At 40.6% G+C, this 11,896-nt stretch overlaps 2 protein-coding genes across 2 annotated transcripts; one reads left to right on the top strand and one right to left on the bottom strand.

Moving 5' to 3' along the window:
- Window positions 1-110: 110 nt before the first annotated feature.
- LOC137801704 (kelch-like protein 12) lies at window positions 111-3,558 on the bottom strand (the record flags this gene model as incomplete). Its single annotated transcript, XM_068599055.1, has 5 exons — window positions 2,992-3,558; window positions 2,033-2,259; window positions 1,632-1,785; window positions 1,028-1,245; window positions 111-260 (listed from the first exon to the last, which is right to left on the bottom strand). Coding segments are annotated over exons 2-5 (705 nt in total), but the record flags the coding sequence as incomplete, so codon positions are not given.
- LOC137801705 (tyrosine-protein phosphatase non-receptor type 1-like) lies at window positions 3,367-11,832 on the top strand. The gene is made up of 9 exons (XM_068599056.1): window positions 3,367-3,882; window positions 4,863-4,953; window positions 6,061-6,161; window positions 7,374-7,472; window positions 7,594-7,731; window positions 7,871-8,080; window positions 8,220-8,381; window positions 8,496-8,656; window positions 9,753-11,832. Exons 1-9 carry the CDS (start codon window positions 3,826-3,828, stop codon window positions 10,087-10,089), a joined length of 1,356 nt encoding a protein of 451 aa, XP_068455157.1. The 5' UTR covers window positions 3,367-3,825; the 3' UTR covers window positions 10,090-11,832.
- Window positions 11,833-11,896: the final 64 nt, after the last annotated feature.

The raw sequence follows: 11,896 nt of genomic DNA, 5'->3' as shown, positions 1-11,896 counted from the left end.
ACAAGTCAAAACTTGCATAATTATGGTGGTAGCTGTGATAAACACGTCAACACATGATCCAAGCTCGGCGTGCGATTACACAACAACCCGACGCGTGTCGCCTGGCTCACCTCGGCATCAATGACATCTGTGATGTAGCGGGGGGTCAGGAGCGGCATTCGGACAAACTCCAGCAAGTCTGACAGGGAGAGCTCTCTCTCTTTTCGGTTGTGCTTGACCCAGTTTAGCACGGCCTCGAAGACGGGCTCCTCCGAGTCCACCTACAAACAGACAGCACATAAAGTACAGTGTGAGGAGTTACAGCTACGTTTAAGTAAATCCACACCTCGCTGACAACTCTCACGGATGTTGCGCAATATTTATTTGTGATGCAACCACTTTTATCATTAATTGATCAGCAATTGCAATTATTTGTGTAATTGCAAAGACACAACGTGCAACGCCGCCGTGCGCTGAAGGTGAAACGAGCCATGAATTCCTCACACGAGAAAGACGACACAAAGTTTTACTGAGGGCAAATTGTGCGTGACAGCGATTTACATGTTTGGTCTAGTTTTATTCTAAAAACAATGAAAATGTCTTTAAGATGAGACGTGATGAGCTATAAATCATTTGTATGATAATAACTATGTCTTCACACAGCAAGGGCTGTGGTTGGAAACAGGAATTTCCTGAGCACAAGGGCAAACTTAAATCAGGTTTTCTTCACTGCAATTTGTTTGTCAGCTCAATCCGTTAAAGTGAATGGAATTAACGAGGAGGGGACTGAGATTACAGCAGGTTGGTGCTTGCTTTTCTCTTTTCGCACTGTTTGAAAGACAATACGAAAGCTGTGAAAGTCAGTTGACACAAAATTATTTTAGTCAAGTTGCTTTTCAGGCATGTTAACACCATTTCTAAGCTTTACAGTTAACGCATTTGTCATTATGGAGTCAGGCATTTCAAATAACATGTAGTTATCTATCGTACTCATTGACGGTACACAGACTGTACAGGTTTCAAACTTCACAAGATCCAGTTTTCATACCTGGATTTCATCACATTTTATGAGCTTTTCAACTTCTGTCTGGCTGAGCAGCATGAACTCCTCGTGCTGAACCACCTCGGAGAAATGCTTCTGGGAAAAGAGCTCGGCTGCTTGCATCAGGTCGAGGCAGTTGTGAGTTTCGGCAAAGTCTCGAATACCCAGGCAGTTGGTGGGATCAAGCTGGCTCTCCAAAAAGTCACAACATGCTCTTTTCACCCCTGAGGAAAACAAAGACACATTTGTATATGTATACACGCACGCACGCGCACACACACACACACTTCAAATTCAGCCAAATCTTGATAGACAAGACTCTGATGTCATTCAACAACTCTTAATTTGAAAATGACGACGCCATTTAATTTGAAAAGTGGGTTTCTGCAGGATTAATCTATCTAGTTTGTGATTTTTTAAGACCTTTTTTAAATAACACATGGATGCAATGTATTACCTGATTTATGATACTATCCCTCAAAGTGGTGAAAATCATTTATTACATATACTTTTTAATACTTATAAAATAGATAGAAATATCTACCAATTTTTAATAATTCATTAATTTAAGTTTTTGATAAAAGCTTATATTTGGAACTTCTCAACCTACCTTTGAGCTGCAGTAGGCACGCTGCAGGCAGCAGTTCTTGTACGTTCTCCACTGTGACTAGCACCGTCTCTGTGTACACGAAGTCCAACAAGATCTCCATAGTCGTGGCAGTGAGCCCCTGAATGTCCACAAAAGATTTCCCCTTCTCTGCAAGCTGCAGAGCCACAAAAACAGAGACAGGTACGATGAGAAGAAAGATCTCATTTAGGGATGAGTCATCTGCATTGGGTATTATCTAGAATTCTCTCGTTAACTGTGTAGTTTAAGTAAAGAGAAAACACTGCGAAAAAGATATTATACTACATATAAATGTGATCCATTCTTATGTAACATTCCCTGGAGAGGTAAATAATAGTAACAACTCAACATATTTCTCGGCATTCAAACTGTTTTAGTATTACCTCACTGGTGAACATGGCACAGAAGTAGTCACTGCAGGCGGCCAAGACGATCCGGTGAGCGGGAAAATCTGTGTTCTCCACCCTCAGAGTAATATCACAGAGTGTGTTGCTCTTGCGAAGTGAGTTCATGGCATTGAGGATGGATTTGGCATGGGAGTTGGTCATGATGTCTTTGGGAGCCATGTTGCCCTGAGAATCTCTCAAGGATCTCAAACTACTCCAAGAATCTAAAATAGATAGATTAGCTTTGTTGAGGATGATGTTCACAAGACATTTTTGTTATTCATCATAGTAACACTTCCTTTTATCGTTTGAACATGCAGCACTTACAGTATTTGTCATCCTTTAGTGAGTGTTTGCATAGGTGTTCATTAAATAGGTGTCTATCGGGTGTGGGATTCAAGCTTGTGTTGCATGCGGACAGAAACAAGTTAGAAAGCCCGAGAAACAAAGATGCAAAGTATATTTAAGTACTGAACTTCAATACTGTTTTAAACTGTTTATGAGTATTTCCAATTTGTGAGATTTCCAATTGATTTTAGAGGATAACATTATACTTGATCACAATTGATGGCAGACGAATTTCATATGGAAAACTAATTTAAAAAAACAATTTCATTAACATGTTTTTCAATTTAGATGTACATAAATACATGTTTTTATGCTAAAAATTGACTGTTTACTTCACTTACATTTTTGAATGCAGGACTTTAACTTTGAATTGAGTGATTCGGCATTGTGGTATTGCTAATGCAACTTACCGTTAAAAGATTTGAATACTTTTTCCACCACTGGGAGGCAATAACTATAGCTACACATTAGCAAGCAGCAGCCAGCGACAGCTGAGGGCTAACGCCAACGCTTGACAACAACTAGGAAAACACAGGCATGTAAAGTGAGCCGATGACAACAGACAAAGCGACACACACAGAAGAACTTGTCAAGAACGTGTATAATACCTGTCGCAGCAGTAAAGCTGATTCAAAACGCCTAGCTAAGTTGCGTTGCTAGCTAACGTTAGTAGCAACAAAGTCCCGTGTCCCAGTTGCTGTCAGTCACACTGTCTGGAGAAAAGCCACTGAACTACAGCTAATCCATGATGACCTTTGATAGGTCACGCCACGCGCCGCCTGCTCGAAGACATTTATGTCTAAAATGCCCCCAAAATATATCACATTATCCCCAGGCACGAGTTTTAACCAGCTAGAACATTTCGTTGACTAAACTGCAGCAGGTCACAGCAGCAGAGACTCCACAGATTGGACGTAAACAGACTATTACGTGAGTGTGCGTGCGCGCTCCCGGAGCCGAACGCGTCACGTAACGTTCCCCTGCGTAAGATGCCTTCCGCTCGTCATCGCGCTGGTTCTGCCCGTTAACGCTGCCGTGGGACTTGGTAAAGTGACTATTTCCTACAAATAAAGTTACATAATTATGGGTTCATGCGGACATTCAAATCCAGAGCTACACCCGGAAAACCCGGTACGGGTTATAACCTTTTAAACACAAACAGGCGCGCGCGCGCACACACACACTGCTCTCGGCCCCGGCGGCTCCACTGTGGAGGAGGAGCCAGCGGCGTGTTTCCGCTAACACCAGGCCGACAGAGGTAGCTCGGTAATCTACGCCGTCGTACTGAGAATTACAGGATATTGACGGAACAATCGGCAGCTACTGCGGGACTGTGTTCGGGTACAATTTGTTCGATCGGCGGGGAGCTGCGGTTGTCCGTTGCTGAGGAGGAAGAAGAAGAAGAAGCAGAAGAAGAAGGAGTGGCAGCTGGACTGTCAGCAATGGAAGCCGAGTTTCGGGAAATCGATGAAAACGGGAGTTGGAACGCCATCTACCAGGTAGGTAGGACGTCTCCGGCGAGATCAAGGTGGAAATGGTCTGCGTGGAGAAGCGGCCGCTGTTAGGCCGGATAAAAGCCCCGGTGCACACAAGTTTGCAGCGGGCGTAGCTCCCGTTTTAATGTTTGTTTTAAAACCTCTAGTTTTTAGTTCGTGTTCCGCCTGCACAGATCAATCCGATGATTGATGTGTCTGCCTGGGTAACACCGGCGAACAGCACCCCCCCCCCCCGCGTCAACCTCCATCACCAAACTGTTATATTATTGTACATTTATATACATTGTACATCGAGTCCGTGTTGGGGGAAAAAAAAGTATCCAGATATTTTACTTGAGTAAAAGCAGCAATTCCACAGTTATACAATATTATGTTGTAAGTAAAAGTCCTACATTCAAAAAGCGTACACAAGTAAAATTACGAAAGTAGTATCATTACAAGATACTTCATCATGTAGAATAACATATAACCGGATTATGATTATTGATGCATTAATGTGTAAGCATCAACACTTGCAGCTCATAAATGTGGAGCCAATTTCAACTACTGTTGAATACTCAATACTGTACCAAAGTACTAAAGTACATACTTAATTACATCTTTTTTTATTCTTTATGGTTTTTTCACAGTTTCTTGCACACAATATCCAATCATTATGACTCAGTGTGGAGCAGGTGTTTTTATGATATTTTCACAGTTGATTCAGTCGTGTGGGTGCACTAAAATGTTCAACACATCACCCTGCACACACACCCACACACATGAGTATGACCCTTTTAAGGGAGTTGAACGTTTTTTTGTTGTTTTGTTTTTAGAATTCATAGAATTGTTTTCAATAAAGGAAGGAACAACCCGTCTGAAGATCCTTTACAGTATTCAGCTTTAAAGCATCCATCAGCCACAGAGACACAGCCTGCACTGTGTTACATCAGACCTTTTGATGCAAATGTTAATGTTGTTCTTTTTTGTTTATTTTGCCACAGGAGATTCGCCAGCAGTCATGTGAACTCCCATGCAAAGTTGCCAAATTGCCTGAAAACAAGAATCGGAATCGTTACAGAGATGTTAGCCCATGTAAGTAGCTCTAAATTTAAATGGAGGACGGCTTTGTAATCTGCTATTTCATGTCCAAACATCAGCCAGAGGTGACTTATTGTTCGAAGTTCCAGCAGTCGAGTCTTCCCCAGTTGAATGTTATACAAACGGCTTACTGCTGTTTGACCTCAGTCATTTGAAATAACACAATGTCAGTATTACACAATAGGCAGAGGGTTGCGTCACTGGATCGACATCATAAAGGATGTGACTGACAGTTCATAAGTTTTGACCTCTTTACTGTGAATTAACTGAGGTTAATAATCATATTTACCTAAATCTAATTTGTATCGTCTGTTTTTTTACACAATCGTTCATGACATTTAACAACATCAGTGTAATTGTGCTGTGTTGTTTCAACTCAATATTTGCTCCCATATTCCCAACACAACTAGACACTGACAAATAATAAAAGAAGTTGTAATAAAAACTGGAGACAAAAGAAACCGTAGGAAATTAATCGCACTAATTTGTCCCTATAATCTTTGACCAACAATACAGTCGCACAAGTTTATAACAAGTTTGATCCATCGATGCATATCTCAGTAGATTTCATTCACATTTTAAGCATGATTTGAAATAAATAGTACTTGTTGTCTTCTCTCTAATCATACATTGTATTCTTTCCAGCTCTTTGTAAACATAAGAAGCACATAATTTAGTACATTTTAATTGTTATTATACACAGACACACTGCTTTTTACTATTCCTTGCTCAGCGTGGTCCAGTGTTTTAAAATTAATTATTATTCACCAAAATGTTTTTTTCTATAATATCACAATGCAACAGCTGAACTGTGTTGTTTCCTGTTCTTCACGCTAAATAATAAATGCAAATACTTACTCTCAATGTGCAATCGAGTGTGTAAAAATGTGAAAATGTGTAGCCTGAAACTTGTTCACACTGTTGACGTCATCCACCTCGGTATTAAACAGCCGACACCTGCGTTTTGTTCTAAGACAGATGTGTCGGGACGTTTATTCCCAGCAGCTGAGTCGGTTGGATGTGTCGTCCCTCGAGGGTTGTGCGACATGTTACAAACATCCAGGCTTATTTAAATATTTCTTCTTTTCATCCTCTCCTAAGTTGACCACAGCAGAATATGTCTGCAGCTGGGAACGAACGACTACATTAATGCCAGCCTAATAACCGTAGAAGAGGCACAGAGGAAATATATCCTCACTCAGGTAAGCAGGATTCAGGACACTCCGCCCTCATTCAGAAATCATACCTGTTATTATGTGATGTTGGACGATATTTAATTATACTTGTGAACAACCATGATGTCAGTATTGGGTCATGCTGAAGGAAGTGGGCGGTAGTAGTGCCCGTGCTTTGAAGCATACAAGGGAAGACTTTATTATGAAGTCAGAGAGAAAGGGAGGGATTTAGCCTGCCTTCATTGATGCATACGTGTTGGACAAATTAATAGGAACACCTGTCAGTATGACGCGCACAAACTACAACCTTAAAAAATGTTCATAAAGTTGACATCACTTTACCAGTTTCAACAAAACCGGAACATCAGAACGTTCATGAAGGTGAGAAGTCTTGCAGCTGTACTTGTACTTAATAAACTGGCAACTGATTGAAAACATTTAACAAATGGTTGACAACATAGGATAATTATGAATGCGTTTGTCAGGGACCAAATCCTCCTGTGGGAACGCACAAGTGGAGGCTGGAAGATAAATCATGACAGTATAGTAAGAAACAAATGTAATAAAGTTAGTAAATAATACAATGTTTACAGGAGGAATTACAATTTCTGACAGTTTTATATTGATATAAAGATTACAAAAAAACAAGTAATGTAAATAAACAGTAGAACGGTTATAAAACAAAATACAAAATGAATAAGAAGAAGAATATTAAATGTACAAATAAAAGAAAAATGTCCATAAAAGTAATTAAATCTACTTAAAAGTAATGGATATGAAGGAGATGAATTAAAGTGATCTATTATACAATTTAAATAAACAGCCGATGTTATATATATATATATATATATAAATATATATATATATATATATATATATATATATATATATATATATATATATATATATATATATAAATATATATATATATATATATATAAATATATATATAAATATATATAAATATATATATAAATATATATATATATATATATATATATATAAATATATATATATATATAAATATATATAAATATATATATATATATATATATATATATATATATATATATATATATATATATATTATGAATAATCATAAATTTGATAATAGTCCGCTCAGCAATCTCAAATGCTTTGCTGAGGTCTTTAAATAGATGCACTGGTTTGTTTTTAGTTTTACTGAGAATCAAAGCCGCTCTTCAGACACAACATTCGTCCGTTGTGTTTTTTTTTTAGGGACCTCTTCCAAACACATGCGGCAACTTCTGGGAGATGGTGTGGGAGCAGAGGACCTACGGCGTCGTGATGCTGAACCGAGTCATCGAGAAAGGATCCGTAAGCGGCGGCTTCTTCCCTCACATCCTCACTCCATCGTTTGCCCCATAACCGCGTTGCTTTTTTCTCTTTCCGGCAATGCGTAATGTGAACTCTTTTTTTTTTTTTTTTCTCGTTTTAGGTCAAATGTGCTCAATATTGGCCGATCAGAGAGGAGGGAGATGTTGTCTTTGAAGATGCCAATTTCAAGCTCTCCCTCGTTTCAGAAGAGGTCAAGTCTTACTACACAGTCCGTGAGCTGGAGCTGATCAATCTTTCGGTAATTTTTTACTTCTTTTCACAGTTATTTTTCAGTGTGTGTGTAAAAGTACACATGGTTTGACCCTTTTTATACTCCGTGCCTCCATCTTGATCTCTCCTATCTTCTGTCTTTGAATTGTCTTACCATCCTGTTACAGACTGATGAAACTCGTGAGGTTTTACATTTTCACTACACCACCTGGCCTGACTTTGGGGTACCAGAGTCTCCGGCCTCCTTCCTCAACTTCCTGTTCAAGGTGCAGAAGTCGGGCTGTCTGAATTCGGACCAGGGACCGGTGGTGGTGCACTGCAGCGCCGGCATCGGACGCTCTGGGACCTTCTGTCTCGTGGACACGTGTCTGTTATTGGTCTGTACGAGAGCTCCGCTACTGAGAAATAATGTTGTCATATCTCTCTGTCTGCAACACTAAATCCCTTGGTTATTATCTGTTATTCAAATAGTCCCGAGACGCCTGTGCACTCAGTGTTTTTTGCCGTCTTGTGTAGATGTCGAGCCGTAAGGACCCGTCTTCGGTGCGTATTCGCGACGTGCTGCTGGAGATGCGACGCTATCGCATGGGCTTGATTCAGACAGCGGATCAACTTCGGTTCTCCTACCTCGCCGTCATCGAAGGTGCCAAGTATATCAAGGGAGAAACGTCTCTGCAGGCAAGGCCTCCATCTATTCTGCTGCTTATCTTCTTTTCAATTTGAAGACAGCCATTAATTAAGTTTTATCTTATTTCTTGTGCAAATAAAAAGACTTTGTTTCCCCCCCTTAAGGAGTCCTTGAAAGAGCTGTCAAACGAAGAAGATGATCCTCCAGAGTTCACCCCTCCGCCTCCTCTTCCTCCTCCCAGAGATCCTCACAACGGGAACGTTGAGCCGTCCTTCTTTCCCAAAAACGATGAGATCATCCAACAGATAGAGATCCGCACTATGGGGTAACCATCCAAATAATGTTATTGAAAGATTTTGTCTCTCATCATTTAAAGACAGGACAGGATTAGGTTGCAACGGCTATTTATAAGACCATCATGCCGGCACAGTGGCAAGCATGGTGAAACGCGCCTAAACGGAGCGCAGGAGGCATCTGAGGCAGCGAGTATGACTTTGAGTTTCTCGTCGCTGATAAGCAGACGGCACCAGGTGGTACCGCGCGGGGCCAAACTCTAATTTCATCACAGCTTTTAGGTGTTTGCAGAGATGCTGGAATGGTTTCTATTTGGATTCAGCCACTACAGGCCAGGTTAAAACGTGTTTAATTGTCTATTCTGACGACAAAGCTGTGGAAACACCTTTTGTTCTCAACCAGTCGCACCATTTAAACATTAATGTCTGAACTCTTGAAGAGTTTTAGTTACGTGTACAGCAGTTGCTAGGAAACATCTGTATTGCCGTCCAATCAAGATGTAAACAGTTGTAATGTAAATATACTGGAATGTAAATTATTATAATCCCTGTTTACATCCTCTTTAAGCAGCATTTTATCACGGGTTGAATGTGTCGGCTATATTTTCATATTACCTTTAAGAATATTGAGTGTTTGATCGTTGGGAAAATTGTTTAGATAGATGGATAGATATATACTTTATTAATCCAAAGGGGAAATTTGTTGTCAGAGTAGCGTCTCACACTTTACAGACACCAAATGGAATAAACTAAATAAACTAAACACACAAAATGAAATATAAGAACAAGGATGAAAGATGTATACAACATAAAATATATTCCATATAAAATGTATATACACAATAGAATACAAATCACTGTGCAGTGTGTATAAAGGAAATTCAATTAAATGTAAACCGAGTGTGCAAAATATGTCAAATGTATACACACAATAGAATATTTTGTTAAATTTTAATAGAGTTTACTAACAACTAATCTACCAGTTTGTACGTTTCAACCCATTTCAATTTAGTAATCACGTTATAACTCGGCTATGTTGAACTCTGAAGAAAATACTTCATCTCCCAACTCTTATACGTCCACTTACTTGTGGAGATTAAAGCTTTGGCTGCGCTCTCGTCTGCTCAGGTCCTCACAAGAGCCGGAGCTGCGAAAGAGGACCATGGCTCCGCCCGCGCCTCCTTTTCCCGATGGCGGCGATAAGCTGCACGGCCACGTCGGAACTGCAGATCACGACTCCAAAGCGCCGACGAAACCCCAGCAGCAGCAGCAGCAGCAGCAGCAGCAGCAGCAGCAGCAGCAGCAGCAGCAGCAGACGGAGGAGCGGGAGTTGCCCGAGGCGGTGGATCCGCCGAAGGAAAGCTCTCCTGCGCCGGGGAGCTGGTCCCCTCTCCTCACCAACGTGTGCCTGTGCACGGCACTGGCCCTCAGCGCTTACGTCTGTTATCGAGCCTGTTTCCACTGATGTCTGTCCCTCCTCCTCCTCCTCTTCCTCCTCCTTTCTTCGTTGCTCTCTGTCTCTCCGCTGATGTTGCAAAGTGGACTAGGCTGGCCAGTCAGCCTGCTTTTTTTGACTTTGGGTTTACTCGACGAGTGATTGGATTATTTGGACATCGGCAGATTCAGGTTCACTCGTTTATTTTACAAATGCAGTGCGAAAGGGTCGGCTTGTTGGGAACAGCAGGCCGCCGATCCTCATCACCCACCCAAACGTTGTTTCAATACGTCATCGTGAACGCTCAGGGCCTTTTTTAGTTCTTTCAGGTGTCACATCCCAAATAGACTTAAACACACACTCAACGGGCAATACGTGTCCGTTCAGGGGGAAAAAAAGGGGTTTGAATGGTCTTGTCGGCCCATTTTCACTCGTGTCTCCTCTCTTATTTACCAAATGACACTTGTATGCGTTCTTCCATTTTAAGCAGTGCTACGGTGTCCGTTAGGATTTCACATTCATTTTCCACTCTCTTTTTTTTTCTTTTGTGTTCACAAATGATCAGAAATAATAACAGATTGTGACTAGAAACCTTTTTTTTTTTTTAAAGTTTGTTTGTTGCGGTTCATTATTAAACCCGACAGTTAAGGTGAAGGATGTGAAAGTAAGAGGGGGAAGCAACCCTGTGCTACGAGATAAGAGACGCATGCTGGGCTGGGCATTGGATTATCTGTCCTCACTGGTGTCTGCAGGACATGCTGATTGACTACACAGAGTATGTGTGTGTGTTTGTTTATAGACATGTGCGCGAGTGGTCGTTGGTGGAGCTTTCTACTGACGCTTGAGTCAAATCCACTCGGTTGAGAAATATTAATATAACAATGTTCAGTATGTCAGATGTAGACTGAGTCGCCTCCCGCTGTGTTTTCTTTCTCCCTGTTTTTAAAAAAAAATAACATAATGGTGCAGGCACAGGGTGGCTTGTCTCTTTCTCCATTTGCTTGGCATTCCCAAAACTGACAGTGATGATGAGGTAACAACACCTGGCTTTTGCCAGTCCGTGTTTTGTTTTCAGTTTTCAGTCACAGTGGTTTTAAATTGTGTGTTCATGCCAGGAGAATGTGGAACACAAACCCGAAGGACACCGTTGTGTCTTTACACACAAGAAAATGCCAGCTTATTGAGGACACACAGAGGAGCTAACACCCAACTCTTTTTTTTTTTTCGCCAGCAATAACAAATACTCACTAACGTGTCGGCCTCCGCTCGGTCGAACTCTCGAGAGTTTGAACGGGGAAACCAGGGTCTTATGAACAAACCAAAAAACAAACAAACACCAGCACAGGGATGAAAACAATACACTGTAGCAATGAAGCGTTGGATCATGGCGCGGCCCTGAGCTGGCAATATTGTTTTGTATGATTCAATTTTAGTTTTTTTTTAAGTTTTTTTTTTTTTTTTAAAGCATGCTGCATTTGTGAATCGACAGGTCTGTCCTAAAAAGAGATTAGCTAAACTGCTAGCATTCAGTTTACCTTTGTGACTCGACAAAGTTCAGTTGACTGTCGGTCCGACAGCTGTACTTTTCTTTAGAATGTATAAACGTCCTCAACAAGGACACAACCTTATTAGATATAAATATATATATAAATATATTTTTCAAATCAGGTTTCAATGTTTTGAGTTTGGTTTTTTTTGTTCTGCTTTAGCAAGGGATTCAATCTCAGCGCCCGTGCAGCCATCGCACCAGGTTTTCCTGTTTTTCTACTTATGCTGAGCTCAAAAACATGTATTTTTTTATTTACATTTGTTGTTTTACTTTTTAAATAAAAGAACT

The sequence above is a fragment of the Clinocottus analis genome, unplaced genomic scaffold, assembly GCF_023055335.1.
Source record: "Clinocottus analis isolate CAN_PGR_092001 unplaced genomic scaffold, fCliAna1.0.p SCAF_420, whole genome shotgun sequence".
Classification (NCBI taxonomy): domain Eukaryota; kingdom Metazoa; phylum Chordata; class Actinopteri; order Perciformes; family Cottidae; genus Clinocottus; species Clinocottus analis.
The sequence above is the reverse complement of the archived record's forward strand: the minus strand, read 5'-3'. Positions and strand labels throughout refer to the sequence as shown.

Coding starts and splice junctions, on each gene's coding strand:
- LOC137801705 (XM_068599056.1), top strand. CDS start 3,826: ATGGAAGCCGAGTTTCGGGAAATCGATGAAAACGGGAGTTGGAACGCC. Junction 4,954..6,060: donor TTACAGAGATGTTAGCCCAT/GTAAGTAGCTCT, acceptor TCCTCTCCTAAG/TTGACCACAGCAGAATATGT. Junction 8,657..9,752: donor ATAGAGATCCGCACTATGGG/GTAACCATCCAA, acceptor TCGTCTGCTCAG/GTCCTCACAAGAGCCGGAGC.